The sequence below is a fragment of the Lissotriton helveticus genome, chromosome 4_1, assembly GCF_964261635.1.
Source record: "Lissotriton helveticus chromosome 4_1, aLisHel1.1, whole genome shotgun sequence".
NCBI lineage: Eukaryota > Metazoa > Chordata > Amphibia > Caudata > Salamandridae > Lissotriton > Lissotriton helveticus.
This window is the reverse complement of record NC_136063.1, coordinates 1,890,207,358-1,890,228,729: the sequence shown is the minus strand read 5'-3', so window position 1 is coordinate 1,890,228,729 and position 21,372 is coordinate 1,890,207,358. Positions and strand designations below refer to the sequence as shown.

The following is a 21,372-nucleotide window of genomic DNA, read 5'->3' as shown; positions in this document are numbered from 1 at the left end:
AACCTACCTTTATTATAATTACATTTATTGATTATTATTATTATTATTATAATTACATTTATTGAGCGCGCAGCTGCCCGGAGGTTTCCCGGCGCTAAGAAAGGCAGATCCCTATGTTTTATTGATTACATATTTTTGGACCCTAGATTGTGGCCCTTAAGGGATATGAATGTTATTTTTTGCCCTGAAAGCGATCATAATACATAGGTCCTAGATATTTCTGCTGATATTTTTTTGACTCCCCAGGAATGTGAAAATGAGTCTTATTCAGCATTTTTGCCACTAGCCAACAATCATAGAAATTTAAAATGGGCTGACATTATCAACAATTTCAAGAGAATGTCTTTCCTGGCACAGTGGGTGGCATACTATACCCCCAAAGTTCTCCAGAAAATGTATCCTGAAATAGAAGATTGTTGTTTTTGTTGTAATCAACTAGGGGGATTGGCTGCATACTTTTTTCACTGGGAACATGTGTTTGAAGCCCTAAGCAGCGGAGTGCACAGATGGATCGATCGTGAGTTTCTGGGTGGCACTGTTTGGATTATCTAGCCAGGGGCAAGATCAAGCATTAGGGAAGGGGGTTCAGGTACTTATCACAGTTTGTAATCCATTGTGGGTACTGACATTTACCACGAGTAGTCCAGGGCCACCAATGCTGTTGCACTACAATTGGATAACCAAATTATTGTTTGGCTTGTTGTTGTTTGTTCTTTGGTTGCTTGATCACTGGTTTTGCAAAATCGGAAAACAAATAGAGTGCCAACATATTTGTAATGGTATAGTAAGATGTGCTGAACAAAAGAAGTTCGAGGAGGCATATGCTAAAAGTGTAGGTGCATCAAACGATTTAATGCCACTTGGCAATTTATGGAAAATAAGGATAATAACACAGGGTAAATCTGCTCTGGAAACAGATCGGAGTAACAGTAGGTATTAGAAGATACAAGTACTTTTTGTATAATTGAGAATTGAATCTTGAATAGAAAGGGTGGACTATTTAAATCAATCACTATTGCACTTTATTGAAATAAATAAGACATTGGGGTTTATGATAATAATGAAATATATGACCATAAGATGCAATAATAGAAGGAATGTATGTATTGATCAGGAAAACTATGTCTGAGATTTGTCAATATGAATGTTGAGGTGACTGCTCGTTGCTAAAGGCCGCACTGGTGCACTTTATTGAAAGCATTAAGGACTATTTCTTTATATATGTAAAATTATTATTTATTTGCTTATTACTAGTAGTATTCTGTGGATATGATAAGATTGTTATATATGTATGTATGTATAATATTTATATCTCCTATGGATCTGCTTTACGAAAATAATAATTAAAAAAAAGAAAAAGAAATATGGGCACTCAGATTAAGAGCATATTCTGGGTTCATATCCTTTTGGCAGCCTGGTATGAACCCCATCCAGAGGGTTTGATCAATACATTTTTAGCTCACGAGTGCATGCCAAAATATGAATCCTTCTTGGATAGGATTACTGTCCATATAGCTAAAACTTTGCACATTCATTTCAGAATTGGTTTCCTTAACCTAAACATACTGATTGTGAAAGAGAAGGGGAAAGAAGGTGACTCTAGTGAATGTCCTATTTGCCCAGCAGTTAGGGAAACAGAGGCTCACTTTATTTGTTTGCCCAATATACTGCTTACCCCACACCAAGTGAATTATTCAAAACTGTCTCCATTTGGGCATTGGTCATTGTGCGGAGGCGCTGATTAGTCTCAGACTTCATGCATGCAAAACAATATTTTTTTGCGCTAGTAAGATTCTCAAACTGGGCATGATATATAGGGGACAGAAGACTCAATTAGAAACTTTAATATCTGCTCAAATTACCCCAGGTGTTGGAGTTTTTATCAGTGTGATGCCCAAGTATTTGCTGCAATTGACAACTTATTGCATTGGTCCTTGTCGGTTGGTCACTCGTCACTTTTATATCGATATCTTATTTTGGTGAGTATCCTAGATACGTATATTGATGAAAATGTTATTCTATAATAAAGCACGAGCCACTTTCATATGTTTTTCATGCTTTTGTAACTATTGGTCTATTACTGTGGTATTAGAATTCTCAAATGCTCATCCTGTCTATGGAAATGGTGGTATTGTTTTCAATTAGACTATCTCCAGTGAACTTAGTACCTATTGTAAGTTGGTTGCTTTGTACATAATTATAACAGTACCATGATTTTATTGTGGTTTTATTGAGATCATGTTGTATCTGTGTTTTTAAATTTACTTTTATGATTATAGTATTGTAGCCAAAATTAAGTTAATGCTACTGCTACAAGGCACCCTGCCCTACGGGCTACCTATGACCTACCTTAGGAGTGTGGTTTATGAAATAAAAGGAAAGTTTTAAGCTTGGCAAGTGCTTTTAAATGCCAAGTTGACATGGCAGTGTAAACTGCACACACAGGCTCTGCAGTGGCAGGCCTTAGGTAGGTTTTAAAGGGCTACTTATGTAGGTGGCACAATCAGTGCTGCAGACCCACTAGTAGCATTTAATGTATAGGCCCTGGGCACATGTGGTGCACTGTACTAGGGATTTATAAGTATATTAGATATACCAATTATGAATCAGTCAATCAAATCAAGTGTAGGGAGAAATCGCATGGACCTTAGCACTGATTAGCAGTGGTAAAGTGCCCATAGTCATGAAATTAACAAAAACAAGATCAGCAAGCAGGCAAAAAGTTTGAGGGAAGACCACCCGAGGCTGGCAATTCTAACAATGTTAAAGACTTCCTCTTCATTATTAATGTTGTTATTATAGTGTTCCTTTCAAAATAACGATTATTTACCTAATCAAAAAAGTTGTGTGTCGAAGGGCTGGCTACAAACTTTACTAAAAATGTGTAGGGTATTTAGGATACAATGACTATTACAGTTCACACCACTGCAGGACAAGTGACTGCTGGGGTGGAGTCTGGTTTATAGTCTAGTGTCCCTTTTATCAGACTTGGCCTCCTCCATAGGATCAGCACAATGACTTTGAATGTCCAGCTCCAGGCACCTCCAACCCGGAATGCTATGATTGCACCGAGGATTATAGTGGCCAGGTGGGGCAAGCATTTGGGAAGGTAACAGCAGCAAAGGAGAACTGTAAAGGAAAAGGTTAGACAGACATATACCATGTGAATTGTACAGCACCACATTCTCATTAATAACCACAGATTTGGTTGAGACTCAGCATGTAATGTCTCTTAGCAAAATATAGCACCTGTCATTACCAGAGTTCTGTCATTGTTAAAAATGACCTCCACTTGGGGTCTTGGCTAGCAGCCAAGCAAGATGGCCGCAGTCTAAATGGGCTCCGAGGGTGAGATCGGCTCCCCTGTAATCCACCCAATTATCTGGAATTTAAATTATACCCAGAGGCAGAATTTGAGTAGCTGAGGAGGAGCGGAGCAGATCGATCCGTCACTGGAATCTCTCCCTGGTCGGCAACGCAAGTTACCAAAGGCGACAGATAGAGGCCTGCATGGCTGACTGGAGCCGGGGACTACATTTTGAAGCCCAGCCGACGCGACTGCAGTGCGGCCTGTTGAGAGGGTCAGAGAAGAGGTGGCACATACCTACGGTATGGACGAGGACAAGCGGAGGCGGTAGCGGCGCTGACGGTTACTTCCTGAACTGGTGCTGAAGAGCAGCGGAGACCCCCCCAGGAAGTCATGGGCTGCGGCCTTGTTAGGGCGCGGAGGCCTGTCGGGCGCTGGGAAGAAGAGCCATCACCGGGGAGACGAGTCGGCAATGCAGCGGGGGATTGAGCAGCATTATCGGCGACCGCGCTGGGGCACACGTGGTGCACCCGCAGTGGTGCCTGAGGAGAACGTGGTACTTGGCCCGGTCAGGCTGGAGGACCTACTGCTGGAGGTACCCATCTGAGGGCTGAGAGACTGTGTCTGGGAGCAGTGAGAGGCACTTAGGTGCGAGGCACTACTAGCAGCGGCAGACTTGGGGGGCCCACAAAAGCCAGTTCAAAATTACATAGACTCTGTCTGGAGGTGGAAAACTGCAGGACTGCTGTGAACTGTAGCCCTATTCGATGTAGTTGAGGCACGATTTCAGTTGAGGGCGAAAAAACTGCGGCAGAGCACTACTGAGGATAAATTGTGGTCCCCCCACAAGGCAATGCCAGTGTGACGCAGGACGCGAGGATACCCGATAACGAGGCTGCGTGTCAAGGGTGGGGCCTCCCAGTCGGTACCTGTGGATTGCCCCCTAAAAAACAGTCATACAATCCGTGCAGGAAAGCAGCAGAGGAAAGGTGTGGCTGTGGAAGAGACAATAAGTGGCAAGGGGTCCTGCGCGACCCAGCAAGGAAAGCTGAAAAAGTTTGCCTACGCTAAAGACTTTCCTCCATTACCGGACCGCAAAGGGCAAGCTGACAAAGGCACTTAAGAGGAGCGTGGCCCCAAAGTGGCGCTGGAAGATATCATGGCGGCCCTCCACAATGTACAGACCACGGTAGGCTCCATTTCAATGGATGTCACTTTCCTACGAACTGACTTTCAGAAAATGTCCGCAAGAGTCACATAGGTGGAACAGGTGACAACGTCTCTCACTAAAGACACTACGCCCCTGATCAAGAAGGTAACACAATTGGAGGCCGATAACAAGCGTATGGCGGCAAAGCTGGATGACCAGGAAGGACGCTCCCGCCTAATAATGTTCGAATTATGGGCTTCCAGAGACTGAAGGGGGCCCGCCATGGACCTCTACGCTGAAGAACTCATAAAGGCACGACTGCAGCCTAAAGGACTCTCTACCTTCTTTTCCGTGGAGCAGGTGCACTGGGTACCGGGTGGCAGACCGTAGCCTGGAGCCCCCCAAGACCGGTGCTGGCCCACATCTTCAACTTCGGGGACAGAGACGCCATTCTTCAAATGGCCCGGGTGGCCCCGCTCATCCGAGTGCAGAACTCTGTGATCTCTTTCTTCCCGGACTATACGGCGGCGGTTTGCGCATGCCGCAGGAGTTTCTTTGAGGTCAAAAAGGCATTGAGGTCCCGTGAGCTACCATATTCCATGCTCTATTGGGCAAAGCTCCGTGTGGTGGCAGACGGCAAAACTTGTTTTTTTGAAACGCCGGAGTAGGCCCACGACTGGCTTGAAGGGTGGCGACCGGCGGAGAGGTCCGGACGAGCGCAAAGGAGACAACGACATCTTGGGAGAGAGGGCGATCCTGAGGACATTGAACAAGGAGAGGAAGAGACAGAGCAACTGCATAAGGACGCCGGAGAGTGAGACCTTCTGGGGCTTCCCACCTCCATGTAAGGAGGGTACAGACTGAAGTATGTTCCGGCCCACCTCGTCATTATGACAATGATGAATATATCGACGGATAAGGACTCTGGGGCAGGGGGAAGATGCGGTCTTCCTCGGACTTCCCGCTCCGTACATGCAAGTAAAGTTTCAGGGACTGGGTTCCAAGCACTCTGCTGAGTTGGGGTGGTGGGCAGTTTTGTGTCCGCATGGCAGGGAGGCAGTGAGGGGGTAGGGGGTCCGGGACTGTTTCTAGGTTCTTGGTATAATAGTTATTTTGCCGTTAGGTACAAAGTTAGTTATGCAGTAATAGCACACACGGTGAAGCACTCAAGTTCAATTCTGGGAAAAGTCACTAATTTTAATGGACCCGTAGGGCATGGAAATGGGTGACATAGCATGGGTTGTATCAGCTGAAGGCCCCATCTCCACGGTACCAACTCTTTCCATACTTACATGGAATGTACGCGGCTTGGGAGATAAAATAAAGCGTGGCCTGGTTCTGCAATGCATCAAAAGCGGTGGTCCGGCAGTGGTACTATTGCAAGAGACACATCTAACAGGCACGTCAAGCAAAGCGATGGATAGATGTGGATACAAAATGGTGGTTCATTCAGAATTCACGTCTGGATCCAGAGGGGTGGGTATATTGGTGAAGTAGCAGTTTCCATTGAATGATGTTAAATCTGATGAGTCAGGGAGATTCACGCTATAGTTTGGAGGGGCGGCCTCTACACATAGTGTCTGTTTACAACCCCCCAGAACTGCACGCGGTGGCCCTCCCGGATCTCAGTGTGTTATTACTTGGGTTGCCGGAGGGAGAGCTACTTATTGGAGGGGACTTTAGAGCTATTTTGAATGAATCCCTGGATAGGTTTCCTCTGAGGGCGGGTACCTCTGGAGTTTCACACCTGGGGAGTTTCATGGATGCAATGGGTATTACAGGTGTGTGGAGAAGACACCACCCAACAGAAAGCCAATTTACATATAACTCAAGTGTCCATAAAAGCCTAACAAGAATAGACTATTTCCTGGGTTCGATGGGTAGCCTTAAAAATATAGATACTATAGAAATCAGGCCCCGGGGCGTCTCTGACCATTCCCCACTGCTGCTCAGATACACTTATTACCACCAGAAACAACGCCGTATCTACCCGATACATCTACCCAACATCAGAAAGGCGCTCAAAAAAATAACGAGCCACTACTTTCATGACAATGCGGGGTCCGTTGATTCTCCAACCACCCTCTGGGAGGCATTTTAAAACAGTCATCAGGGGACAGGCCATAGCTTCCATCACAGCACATAAACGGGAGGGGCAGCTAGAACTGCGGAATCTAGAGTCCCAATTACACACTGCAGAGACCCAACACACTAATGACCCAACTCCTGACACATCCCACAACTTACGCCTTAAACAGCGACAACATAGAGAACACCTAACAGAATTGACCAGACAGCAGCTGGAGGCCACACGACACAAAGTGTATGACATCGGCGATAAGGCCGGTAAGTTACTGGCGTGGCTAGATAGAATGGAGAAAAGTGATAGATGGATTGCGCAGTTTTGCACGGAGGAGGGACAGACAACAACTGACCCGCAAACAATAGTACGCACGCTGGCATGACATTTTCAGACAATCTATTTGTCGGACTCTGAGATGTCCTTAGAGGAGGCACTGACTTACGTACAAGACCTTGCCATGCCCAAACTAACCCCGGAAGAGGCACGGGAGTTGGAGGCTGATCTCATGGTAGACGAGCTGCAGGCAGCCATTGGGGCGCTGCAATCGGGCAAAGCTGTAGGACCAAATGGCATACCTGTCAAACTCTATAAGAGGACGGCAGATTTCATTACACCTCACTTGTTGAATATGTTCACTGATAGTTTGAAGGTGGGCGAACTCCCGCCAGACCAGCGCACGGCCACTATAGTGGCTATTCTGAAACCAGGGAAACCTGCGAATAAATGTACCTCATACTGGCCCATCTCCTTAATAAATGCAGAGGTTAAAATCCTTGCAAAACTGTTGGCAAATCGGCTCACACCGCACCTATCAAAGCTCATACACCCAAATCAATCGGGCTTCATGCCGGGCAGGAACACGGCTCTCAACCTGATGAGACTACATGGTGTGCATGCATGCGCGGTGTTCCTGCAGGAACCGGCAGTGGTGCTCTCGCTGGACGCACATATGGCATTTGACATGGTCAAATGGCCCTTTCTCTTCGCAGTGTTACAGCATCTGGGCTTTGGTCCAAAATTCTGTTCCTGAGTTCGACTCCTGTACACCAAGCCACTGGCCCATGTTACAGCCAATGGTCACATTTCCGATGACTTTCCCTTAGCGAGAGGCACGTGCCAGGGCTGTCCACTGTCGCTGCTACTTTTTGCTCTGGTATTAGAGCCACTGGTGGAGTGGATACGATGGGAGCCAATGATACGGGACCTTAAATGGACAGATAGCTGGGAGAATCGAGTGTCCCTATACGCCGATGATATCCTGTAATATCTGACCTTGCCAAGGCGCTCCATACTGACCCTCCTAAATGTTTGTACGGTTTACGGTACAGCGTCTGGGTACACTATAAATTGGTCTAAGTCAATGCTATATGTGCTGCACGGCCCACCGCTGCATCTTCCTGAAAGTTGCCTGCTTAAGTTTGCGGGAAGTACGTTTAAGTACTTGGGTGTCTACGTCACTGCTGACACAGGGGAATTTTTTCATAAAAATTTACAGCCACCGCTAGAACATCTCAAAAGAGACGTACGTCACTGGGGGACACTGCCACTAACCTTGTTAGGAAAGGCGGCGCTTTTCAAAATGATGGCCCTACCCCGATTCCTATATGTTTTGGAGAATACGCCATACCCAGTGCTGCCAACTTACTTTAAGGCTATCGCAGCGCAGGTCTCTAACCTTTTGTGGGGTAATAAACCAGCATGTATTGCGCAAGCCAAATTGGTGCGCGATGGTACGACGGTGGGATAGCGCTCCCCAATATACAACTTTATAATTGGGCGGCGCAACTGAAAGTGATTAATCAATGGGTTCATGTCTCACAGTCGGATCCAGCTTTTAAGACAGACAGAGCGCAACTTGGCATGAGGGATATGCTTACTCCCCTATATGACAAGAAAATGACCTTAGCACTGTTCGGTCCACTGCGTCATACACTTGAGTTGTGGCATGCGGACCTGGCCAAACTAGGGTGGCGAGGGGTACTGACACAGCTCACTCTACTGTGGGACACGAAATGGCTAGGCAGACTTAGGAATAGTAAGGGATTTGATTGATGGAATGATATTGAAATATCCACGGTGGGAGGTATGTGGCAGGGAGGAGAGATAGTCTCCTTTGAGCATCTTCAGCAACAATACATATTGGCCCCCTCAGAGTTGTTCCGGTACACACAGATAAGACATGCCCTGATGACAGCGCTGCCACCCTGCTCCGAGGTTCTGGAGGCAACCCCTATGGAGGATAGGTTGTTAACTGATTATATGCCGAAGAAGGCCACCCCACTTACGTACCGTAAATTAGTGAATAACCTGCCCGACCCGACGGGACCCCTGATAAATGGTCTCAAGACATTGGTGATATTGATGACTCAGAATGGCAGGAAGCATTGGCATCCCCAAGAGAGGTGGGTATACCCTCATGCCTCAGGCTAGTGCAGCTCCGCATCCTACACCAGTCAAACTACACTAGACACACCTTACACAAGATAGAGAGGGCAGAGCACCCCTTTTGTATGCGTGGTTGCGGAGACGAGGGAACGTTTTTTCATACCATATGGGATTGTCCTAAAATAACTGAATACTGGACACAAGTAATGAGAACTATATCCCAATCGGAGGGAGTATCGCTTACACCGGAGCCAAGATGATGTTTATTGAATATATGGGAGCCGAATGACCTCTCGCGTGATGGGCAGAGTTGGGTAATACTAGGAATTATGGTTGCCAAAAGGAACGTAGCACAAAAGTGGGGAGGGGCGGAGGTGCCATCTCTCGCAGTATGGGGAAGGGACATGGATGCGGCCATATTAGCCGAATGGGCGGTATTCAGTAGTAGGGGATGCCCTAAAAAGTGGAGTAAAATCTGGGGGGCATGGAATAAATATAGGGGTGATATCTGTGATCCACCACCGGACCGAGATGATGATGACTCAGATTCGGATGCAATATGAATACCCATGGGTAAATAGACGGGGCCGGGTTTCTAATGCTGAGAGATTGCAAAATTGTGACTTTATAATAATTGACGGTATTTATGGTGAAGGAGTGATGTGCTACACTGCTTTTTTATGTACAAGATTGTTTTCTTATTTTGTTGGAATGAAAATTAATCAAAATCTTTTACAAAAAAAAAATGACCTCCACTCACTCATACACTATATCCGGCACACCCCTCAATTATGTATCACTCTCCTTTCAATGTTAATTGGTTTGCGTAAAGGCTGTACTCAGTCCTGGGCTCAGCACACCAAACTGCACTTGTTGCTCCATAGTGTTAAATTTACTGAATGTAGCACTCAATCCTGAGCACAGCACACTTCTCTGAATCCAAAGCACAACATTGTACTCGTCAAGAATGTCACTATAGTAAACTCTATTGCCCTATATTTCAGCGAAAAGCTTTGCCTTACCGTGAATGCCCTTCTGGCTTTCCTTCCATGCAAAACTCCAAGTGAAACTCTGCAAGACTACAAGTCACCAGAATCTGTTTTTGTCACACAGAAATGACCTCACTGCAATCACTGGGACTTGGAGGCTCCTTCTATGATGGAATCTGAAGATAAGTGACCGCGTACCCCAGGGCGGGCCACTCTTATGCACTCGGCCACACCCAAGATGGCCGCCTTCCAGGGCTGCTGGGAAACGTAGGCCGATACCACTACACCCGTATATAAGGATAAAAGGAGCATCAAGTTAGCACAGTATGGCATCACAATTTATCATCATAAGCACACCACAGATGTAAACTCAGAACTCTCATGGGGACACATAATGACAGCACAGCCACCAGCGCACTGACATTGTTGCTTCGTGAACTTTTCCACAAGGTAAACCTCCACCTGAGCATGTCTTAGCGCAGGGGGGCATGACGTCACAAATTACCACACGGCTTGGCCCTGTGGCTGGGGAGGGCCCAAGACCGCGCACCTCAACAACCCTGACACCTTTAGTGCGAGCAGATCTGGACTTCAAAATGGTTTTAAATTCAGAAACCCATTAAGGTGTCAGGAGAGTTAGTACAGATAGGAGTTAAGACTTCTTGGCTAAAACAACTTCCACTAAGACATTGTACTATAATTGAATGAGCGTGAATGGTAAAGCAGGGGAATATGTTTCAAGGCAGACGTAAACCTATCAGCATCAGGAGGTGGTTAACTCAAGCTAACAGAGGCAGATTTCGATGTCCCCTTAAAAGATGGGTACTGGTGGAAATCCTACAAATATTTGCATTAAGCTCTGAAGTCTGTTGGTAATAAGAAACATCAGTTCTTGATCTGGTCTCCTATACACATTTTGCAGAAAGGTTTTCCACAAAGAAAGAGTATACAAACCATCTGAGATGCCAATTTCACACCCTTATATATATATATATCCACACATTAAAGGTGCTGGGAGAAATCCCAATACCTAGAGAGTTTGGAGAGGAAATTGTAACCGGAGTATATCCTCACCAAGAAGTAACGAAGCACAAAAAATACTCCAATTGACCACGCTGTGGTCTATGGTGCTAGTGAACTAGCTGTAGCCGAAATAGGTGGAAGACGAAATAGAAGGGAAGGGAAACCTCACTAGTGAAAGGTTATACCTAACCCAACCACGAATGTGGGGAAAAAACTATTTTTGTTTTAATTACCCTCACACACCATAGTGGTGTCAAGCTTCATCATCGGGTCACCCTGACCCCTATAAAACAGGGTGGGCTTGACCACAGTGTTGGGAGCTCTTTTGATACACAAGAGGCAAGGGGGTTTACAGATAAAATATCTCAGGCAGATCCCCGGTTTCCCTTTATTCTAGGGTTTGTCTGAGTCAATAAAAAAAAATCTAAAATTGGGTCTTGGAGTATTATGGTCCTAAGACCCTAGTGCCGACATGTTTCAGTCCGTAATGGCCATAAAGATCCTGGACTTTCTTCAGGGCAAACTTGACCCTATTTGTGAGGGAATTAAAGGATGGGAGGTCCCTATCCTATCAGTGAAGTGAGGGCAGAGGAGCTGCTCCTTGTGTTATGCAAAAAGACTGTGTGTGTCAGCTGCCAGACTCCATCGCGACAGCCGAGGACCGGAAACCGAATTAGGTCAGAATGCAAGGTGAATGCTTCAATTGAAGACCACCCACTTTGTGTATCCGGTCCTGTGTGAAAAGTTTGACCTCCCTAAATGGGATAGAGTCTGGCAGATGACACACACAGTCTTTTTACATAGTACAAGGAGCAGCTACTCTGCCCTCACTTCACTGATAGGATAGGGACCTCCCATCCTTTAATTCCGTGACTTAGGGGATCAAGTTTGCCCTGAAGAAAGTTCAGGACCTTTCTGGCAGTTACGAACTAAAACATGTCGGCACTAGGGTCTTAGGACTGTAATACTCCAACAAATACCCAATTTTAGATTTTTTTAATGACCCAGACAGACCCAAGAATAAAGGGAAACCGGGGATCTGCCTGAGGTATTTTATCTCTAAACCCCCGCGCCTCTTTTCTATCAAAAGAGCTCCCAACACTGTGGTTGAGCCCACCCTGACTTATAGGGGTCAGGGTGACCTGATGATGAAGCATGACACCACTAGGGTTTGTGAGGGTAATTAAAACAAAAATAGTTTTTTCCCCACATTCATGGTTGGGTTAGGTACAACCTTTCTCTAGAGAGTTTTCCTTCCACTTCTATTTCGTTTTTCACCTACTTCGGGTACAGCTAGTTCACTAGCACCACTGACCACAGCGTGGTCAATTGAAGTATTTTTAGTGTTTTGCTATTTTACACCCTTAACATTAAAAAAAATAGAGTGAATTACAAAACATGGCAGTCTAGTTACATTTTGTTATTGTCCCGCGCCTCTGTTCAACTAATCATCTTCTAGATGAACGAGTCACAAACATCTGGTGGATCCATGAGTGCTGAAGATTGGCAAATGAGCTAATTCTTAATTACATAGAAACACTTCTGTTTTGGAACGTTTAATACATTTATTTGCTTCCTTTAATTGCATTTTAAGACACATCATTTTATTTTCGAGTTAATACTGGTGGACTTTGAGTTGTATGTGTTATTTACTGTTTGATGTTGTATCTGAGTTTCTAACCCCTTCCACCTCCTAGAATAAGTCTTGGCAAGCAGCCCAAACTCACTACATCTGGACGGTTGAGTTTCAAAGACAATAATTTGGTTATCCAATTGGAGTGCAACAGCATTGGTGGCCCGGACTATTTATGGCAAATGTCAGTACCCACAGTTGTAATAATTTGCTGCCACATGACCTCCAATAAATGAAGGAATTCCATATAAAGTCGGAAGCCTACTCATTCTTTAATTATTTCTACAAAGTCAGATAATGGGTTTTCAAGTTGCATGGTGTAGGGGGAATGGCAGCAATCATGTGGGTCCTAGACATATAATGTCCTTTACTGCATGATTTGCCCCAATTCTGAGATCATTTCCACACGAATTTCCCTTGGATGTTAGTCTTCACCCTGCCAATACAGTAATCATGCCCTGCCGAAATACCTTGCCCTATGGAGAATCCCAAAGTTATACTAATGTATAAAATCAATGCATGTTTAATAGAGTCTCTTATACCTCCAGGTGGACAATCTGAAGTTGTATCCCTGGTGAAAATGTGCATTACAAACCTATTTTACCTATGTTCTGTTTAGGTGTACTAAATGTTTATGAATCTTGCCACAAGTTTTTCGAGTAGGCATTTAATGTCCATTGTCTTAGAATGTGTCACTGTTTTATTACTGTTTTCACCTGTATCGTGTTGTGTAACATCTTACAATTCTTTGTTTTAATAGGCAAAAATGGCACATATAATCTTTTTGCCATTTGATATAAATATTGATCGAAATTAGTAAAAAAAAATAATCATCAATTTTGTCACTATAAGAATACATTTGGGAATAAATGTCAATGTTCTAATAACTGGTAAAATAAGCCAAAATAATCATTCTTTTAAATTGTAAGCAAATAAAAGTTTGAACCAAAAATATTACACAAATATGTTATAATGTAGGTGCACAGGGAAAGAAAAGTATACTAGAATGTCAGACTCCACCTTTCAGGAAAACACGAAAACATGATTCATCTAGATCCTTTTGTTCTTACTTTCACAGGATTCCCAGGCAGAACAAAACGATGACGGAACTAATCGAGCTACCTGGTCCAATAAAACAGAGTATCTCCTCTCTATGGTTGGATATGCAGTGGGGCTTGGCAACATCTGGAGATTCCCGTACCTTACGTATAAGAATGGTGGAGGTAATTAGCTTTATTTTCATTGTATTATTAGTGCCCGCAAAGGCCCTGAACCCCAGCGGCGAGGCCCTCTATCAAAGCAGAGGGTCTGAACAACCATTATAGCTTGAGGCAGGTTGGCTGTAAGACTACTGGAACAGTTCACCCACTGAGGGTAGAGTGTTCTAAATTAAAAAGAGAGAAATAGAAAGACAAACGTTGGAATGTTGAAGTAGAAAGTTCATACCAGTCATTATAATCCCTGACCTATTTTATTGTCTTTCATCGCGCTCCCACATTCCAAAGTTCAAATATAGCCTTATAGCCCACTGTACCAGGCTATATCGGCTATTAAAGGCCCTAGCCAAAGGCGAACTCCTTTACCAAGGGAGTAGGCCTTGAATGACAGGTATAGACCAGATATAGAAGACTATAAAGCTATTACAACATTCCACTAGTGAGCAGAATGTCCTAGTTATAACAACAAAGGCATCGTAGCTCGAGGGGGTTGAAATCCCTGAAGCTCTAAAGCCTTCATTTTACTGCTGTTTCTGTGATTGTTTTAAAGCTAACAGCGTGCATAGGGCAATGACTGTTAGCTGATTAACATTCACAGCAAGAGCTGTGAAAAGGGCTGAGGTCAGCTCCTGGTTCGTCCCAGCTTGGCTTAACTTATTTTTTTCGTTCAGCTGAGTCAGGAAGACTGCTGCGCAGCATTACCCCTTCCTCCTTCAAGGTTCCAGTGGCTCTGAGCTAGGGAAGAGGGACGAGGGATGCAGAAGGCTCTTGTGTGCCTACAGCAGAGCCTCTACCTTTCGCTTTTCCCTGTGCACTCCATATATTTTGGAAAGGCAGGGTAAAAAGAAAGGCAGAGGCAGTTTATATGAACATTAAAATGTTAACAGCGTGCCCATACCTGTTCCTTTAGGCTGCTGCTGCTCTATTGTCTTCAATGGAGCTCTTAATATTCCTATGTTCTAATAATTTTGAAAATTAAAGCGGTATAATTTTAGGACATTTACTGAGTTTGGAGCAGTGGCATCTGATGATTATATGAAGTATGAGGTGTGGGGAATTTAATTTGCATTTCAACAAGTTAGTTAGTAAACAAAGCATCCTGAGATATGCAAACATATGATCAAATAGTGCATTTAAATCACAGGAGTTCTAAAAAAAATACTGATGTTACTGAATGAGCACATAAAATGAGCACCGCTTTGAGGAGCATGTGTTTGTGTGAAGGAAGGAGATGCATGGATGGGAGACATTTCTTGTGAAAATGTATTTGAATAGCACATTACGATACAGAAGTCTTACAAACATGGCTAAATGGGCAAACTGTGCTAATTTGAAATAAAACAAGATTAGTTAAAAAAAAAAGAATCATTCTGAGTGATGTTAGCCATGCTTTTACTCAAAGGTAAAATAATTGTTTATTGGTCTGTTTTTCTCTTAACCTAAAACATTTTCTAACATTCTGCATAGAGAAGACCCAAAAAAGACTCATTTTCATTTATATTTGCACATTTTAACATTGAGCTTTTTTTTTTTTACCTTGGTCCTTTTTATTTACCTTTTTTGTCATCCCCCAGAGAACTCAACCGCAAGTGAATTTTTTTTTCATTAAATGCTATCTCTTGGAAGCTACGTAACTTAAGTGCATTACAAGGTTGTGTGTGATTTCATAGGAAACATTTTTAATTGAATACCACAACTGATCTACCATTTTACCTAAACTGTTAAATCAAAATTTTCAGAATGAATGGCATTCACCATTTTATAGAAACCAATTCATAGAATATCTTTTGGATCGAATTGGCTTTTGCATTCTTACTTTTAAAGTGTAAATACAATGGTTGCACCCATCCCTGAACCTTAAGAGCCCTTTAAACCCCTACACTCTTCTTATCTCTGAACTGTAAAACACCTCACTACTTCTAAACTCTGCCAATTCCTGTACCCTAAAGCCCCCTTTTTACACCCAGTTCCCTCCACTCTCTGACCACTTAAAACCCCTTACCACAACCAAGCTCCACCAACCGCTAAACCATAAAAAAACCTTACCACCCTTAAACACCACCCATTCACCCCTAAACTCTCCCCATCCCTGAATCCTGAAAACCCCTTTCTACATCTAAACTCCACCTATATCTGAATCCTTAATTCTACTCACCACCCTAAAGTCCATCCTATCCTGAACTTTACTTTTGGTAGGTGGATTAATAGTAAGGGCTCAGTATGCATCCACCACTAGCAAAAAGGCCACCAAGGGGGCGTGGCTTGAGCGGCGATGTGAGTGGACGTGCTCTAGAGGGGCTCCCGCTGCCATCGGCCTTTATTTGCTATTGAAGCGGAGTAAGGGGGACTCTGACCTCACCCCTGAATGCCCTAGAGGTTTGGGCGCATTGTGGTCAAGCGTTCGACCGGCGGCCCGCATGAGAAGCAGCTGCGGAGCGGGACCTGGCGCAGACGGGCAGACCCTCGAGAGCGGCGCCCATCATTTTGGGAACCCGGCGGCGGCGGCCCCTGCTCCTGCCGATCGGAGGGTGAGACCTGCAGTGGAGACGGGGCGGCTGGTCCCGGGACGCCCTGCGTAGCGACCCTTGCTGACGGGTGCTGGGGATCCTTCACTGAGGCCCTGGTGGCTTGCGGGCACTGGAGAACGCGAGGACCTGCTTGCGAGGCCTGAGACGGGAGCCCGCCATTTTCAAATACCCAGAGGCCAGCGGCGGTGACCTGCCTATCCCGATCTGCCAGTGACGGGGCTCTGTGCCCTTGGGGTGTGGGCGCGTCGGGGTCCGGTGTCCCCCGCACGGAGAACAGGTAGTGCGAGACTCGACAAAGGCGGGCAGAACTTCGGGAGCAGCGTTCCGCCATCTCGGAGGCCCGGCGGCAGCGGCGCCTGCTGATGCTGTTTTGGGGGTGAGTCCAGACGAGGGGACGCGGCTGCACGCCCGGATCGCCCTACATAGCGGCCCTTGTTGACAGGTGCTTGGGAGCGCGCACCCCTCTGCGCCCTGGAGGCTCGCGGGCACCAAGGGACATTAGCGCTCGGGGACCCGCCATCTTAGCAGTGCCCGGAGACCTGAGGCGGTGACTTGGCCATCTGAGCCTGGCAGAGACTTAGGCAGCGTTTGTCCCGAGGTGGTGAAGTGGAGCAGTGACGGCCCGGTGGGGGGTCCCTGGAGGCGAGCTCAGACTGTTAGTAGGTGTAGTACAGTGCTGGGAGGGCCCGTGGTATGCTGCGCCCGCCATTTTGAGAGCTGATGAGGAGCGAGAGCGGTTGAGTGCAGCGGGGACGGCCTGCGGCAGACGGTGGATTTACAGGACGGCCTGAGGGGTGCGAGGCGCCTTGGAAGAGCGACAGGACGATCGACTGGTGCCTCTGCCTGCGGGGTCTGTGCCGATCCGTCCCTAGACAGACAGCGCTGCGTCCCAGGAGAGTGGCTGGCTGGCAGGAGTGGAGGGGTGGCGGCGGAACTGCCAATGGACTGGTGCTGACCGGGTGTGGTGATCTACAGCGACCGAGAGTGGATTCCAGGAGGTCCTGTGGAGGTGGGCATGGTCGCGACTTTGAGGTGAGCTGCACTGGTCCGGCGTGGAGGGGGGGAGGAGCCCTCCGTCGTCCACCTACAGCGGGAGGCCTGAAATCTGAACTGGGGGCCCCTCGGGCGGTCTGGGTGGGCCCGGCCTTCTGTGCCGCCTCTTGCCCTCGGACGTTCTGGACAGTGCGATAATTTCAGTGAGCCTGTTCCCCCCCTGACATTGACTGGCGTGCGGCCCTGGGGTTGAGTGGAGAGGCCTGCGGTGGTGGTGCTGTGGTGTGATTGACCCCTGCCTGCTAGAGACCCGACCCGCTCCCCGAGCAAGGGCGTGATTCCCCACCGACCTGCCCAACTGTTGGGGGCGATGACGCGCTCTAATAAAGGCACCAAGGCCGATCCGGCGGCGGCCCCCAAGGATAACACTGTGGTGGCCATGTGGGGTAAAGCGGGAGCGCATGCGGCCAGAGGGGGCCCATCCCGGGCTGACTCGGAATCCCCGCCAGTTACACAGGCCTTCATGACCACCTTTATGAATCAGCTAAAAGTGGAGATAGGGTCCTTGCGGCCTGAGGTGCATTCCTGTGTAACTGAACTCAGAAAGGAGGTGACGGAGCTTGGGGACCGAGTTGATGGACTGGAGAAAACAATGGACACGCGTACGGAGGATCAAGAACACCTGTGGCAGCGTCAGATGGCCCTTGAGGAGCAGAACATTGACCTCCAGATCAAGCAGGAGGACTTGGAGAATAGAAGTCGGCGCAAAAACCTCCGCATCCGGGGAATTCCGCTCGGGGAAGAGGGGGAGGACATCATGGACTACGTGGCGCAACTCCTTCAAGAGGTCCGGGGAGATGCGGATGCCTCACCCCCAACTCTGGACCGAGCGCATCGGATGGCGGCTCCGGTGGGGAGGCCGGGACTCCTGCCAGACATCTTGACCAGGGTGCATTTCTTCATGGAAAAAGAGGCTATATGGAAGAGTGCACGTGCTCAATCAGACCTGCTATATCAGGGCCACAAGATTAAAATCTTTCAGGACTTGGCGCCTAACACTCTGAAGAGAAGGCGAGCATTCCGACCTGTGACTGAAAAACTGCGGGGCATGAACATCGCCTACCAGTGGGGGCATCCATTTGCACTTATCTTCCAATGGGAGGGCAAACGCAGAGTCCTGAGATCCTACACCGAGGCGGCGCAACTCCTCCGCATGCCAACATCTCCCCCGACAAGCCCAACTCGGCCTCCCAGCCGAAAGAGGACGCCGGCCGGCCCGGACTGGACTACAGTACAGAGGTGCCGGCGCCACTCCCCTGCGACGGAGGCCTCGCACAGTCAGGCCAGACAAGACATTATAGCCCACATTCGGTCCCTCGAAGGAGACAGGACAGTGTCTGACGGGGCCTCTCTCACTCCTTGAAGCGTGTTCTGCGTGCCACTTTCCTCCTAGTGCGGTGGTCTCGCACCTGCCGGTGCTGAACTCTGAGTTGTGCTGTGGGGAGTCTCTTCGCTCGATGCCCTGACTCCGGTGACTGGGGTCGGGGGCAGTGGGAGCCCCATGATCAACTGTACTTTGAGACCGCCACAACCCCCTGACCTGCCCCTTAGGGAGTGACATCCTGGAGAGCATCCAAACCTGCAGGTGTATGATGCCCTGTAATGGGGTCGGAGACTTTCGGCCCTGTTGGCCGCGATTGTTCTGTCTAAATGGCCGGCCTCTCTGGCTGCAAGCTTCTTCTTTATCTCTTTCTTCTTTCCTCTATTTCCCACTGTCCTTCCTTCTGCTTCTCTTTTCTTCTAGCGGGGATCTGGGGAGGGAATGCTGGATGTTGATGGGGAGTGAGTGGGTGCGGACCCGTGCCTGTGGTGTGTGCAGTGCGAGTGGATTAGCGGTGGTGGGAGTAACAGCAACTTATGATGGCACCTAGTACAGCTGGGAGCGCGCATGGCCCCCTCAAGATTCTGTCCCTCAACGTCAAGGGCTTTAATTTGCCTAATAAGCGCAAGCAGGTGTGGCATTATCTCGTCCACCAGAATCCAGACATCATATTACTGCAGGAGACTCATCTTTTACAAGCTGACACTGCGCGGATGGCGCACCCTAAGTACCCCCTCCAGTTCTGGGAGGCTACAGCCACAAAGACAGCAGGGGTGGCGATATTGTGCAGGGCTGGCATCAGGCGGGGAGAAGACAGGCCTTTTCGGAGTGGTGATGGGCGCTTCCTCAGAGTGGATGCGGAGGTGGGGCGACGACATCTCACCCTGTGTAACACCTATACTCCCAATCAGGCGCAAGACCGCTACCTTAGAGACCTCCTGAGAGAACATGTGCCGCAGAACGTCTCCTCGCTTATTGTGGGGGGGGATCTGAACCTACTCTGGAGCCCGGAGCTAGATCGGAGCGAGGGCTCATTTAATGGAGCTGGGGCAATGTCCTCGGAACTATGCAAGCAATTTGAGGATCTTAGGCTCCTGGACTCATGGCGCTACTTCTCCCCAGACAAAAGAGAATACTCATACTATTCTCACGCTCATCGTTCCTACTCTTGCATTGACTTTCTGTTTATGTCCCACGATCTCTCCCGCGACGTCATAGGGGTAGGGATGTCTGATATCTCAATCTCCGACCATGCTCACGTTGAATTGCTCATACAGGACCCGGCAGCCTGTCCTCCCCGGGAACGGAAGTGGCATCTCCCGCTGAGTGTCCTACGGGACGCTGCGGATGTTGAGGACATCCGAGGGGCAATTATTTCCTACTTCAAACATAATGACCTGCCTGAGACGCCCTTCCCAGTGGTCTGGGATGCTTTCAAGGCAACGATACGGGGACACATTACGTCCCTTTCGATAGCGAGGGCGCGGGAGGCGCGAGCATTGGAGGACAAACTGACAGAGGATCTAAAGAGGGCAGAGGCGCAAGACCAGAGTGTCTCTACTCAGCGGTCGAGGAGGCATCTGGCCAACCTTAGGGGTCAAATCAGGATGCTTCGCGCCAATAGGGCTGAAGCTTCCCTGGTGGCCTTAAAACTAAAATATTATGAGGGAGGAGACAAGGTAGGGAGAATGTTGGCGAGGCGGTTGAGGGCTAGAGCTGCTAAGGCACATATAGCAAACGTGCAACTGCCAAACGGGACCAGGGTAGCGGCGGCAGGGGATAAGTGCCAGGCCTTCAGGGACTAATACACGGCCCTCTATACGGAGGAGAGACCACCCCCCGAGCTCGTAGAGAAGTGTTGGAGAACTACGGCGGCGCGACGCTACACCCCCATTTTGCCCGACTCCTAGAAGATGCGATCACGCAGGAGGAAACAACCTCTGCGGTACAGGAGCTCCACCTGGGGAAAGCACCCGGGCCTGATGGCCTCCACCTGTCCTTCTATCGCATATTTCGGGCGCAGTTGGGGCCTTACCTACTCCGGTTGTTTAACTCCTTCACTGATGAACAGGGGCCGTCCCTGGACATGGGATTGGCTGAAATTGCTTTGATACTGAAGCCAGGGAAAGACCCCGCTATGTGCTCGTCGTATCGCCCGATAGCCCTATTGAACACGACTAAAATTTACACTAAGATACTGGCGAAACGATTGGACCCCCACATGCCGGGCCTGATTGACCCCGACCAGGTGGGTTTTATCCGTGGAAGACAGGGGGCCGACAACGTACGAAGAGTGGCGCATCTTGTGGGAAAAGTCCACCACTGGCGGATCCCGGCCTGTCTCCTCTCCTTAGACGCCGAGAAGGCGTTCGACCAGGTGGATTGGACCTTCCTCAGGGCAGTCCTCCATAGGATAGGGCTCGGCCCAAAGATGGTCGCTAGAATTATGGCACCCTATATTGCGCCACGGGCTAGGATTAGAGTGAACGAGCAGCTCACGGAACAGTTTTCTATAGGGAGGGAAACCAGGCAGGGATGTCCGCTCTCGCCTCTATTATTTGCCTTGGCGATAGAACCGTTGGCGGACATGATTCGTCGGGTCCCTGACATTCATGGTATCCCGATAGGGGGTCTCGATAATAAAGTAGCGCTCTTTGCGGATGATCTCATCCTGATACTCACG

The 21,372-nt window shown here is 47.8% G+C and overlaps 1 protein-coding gene across 3 annotated transcripts in view; it reads left to right on the top strand.

The window, feature by feature from the left end:
* Nucleotides 1–21,372, top strand: part of LOC144827735 (sodium- and chloride-dependent neutral and basic amino acid transporter B(0+)-like) — a 1,401,915-nt gene that overhangs the window by 141,389 nt on the left and 1,239,154 nt on the right. For all 3 annotated transcript variants that reach the window (XM_078685942.1, XM_078685941.1, XM_078685943.1), the window contains exon 2: nt 13,649–13,793. In XM_078685942.1, the coding sequence (XP_078542068.1) occupies nt 13,649–13,793 (145 nt within the window). The remainder of the gene's footprint in view (nt 1–13,648; nt 13,794–21,372) is intronic.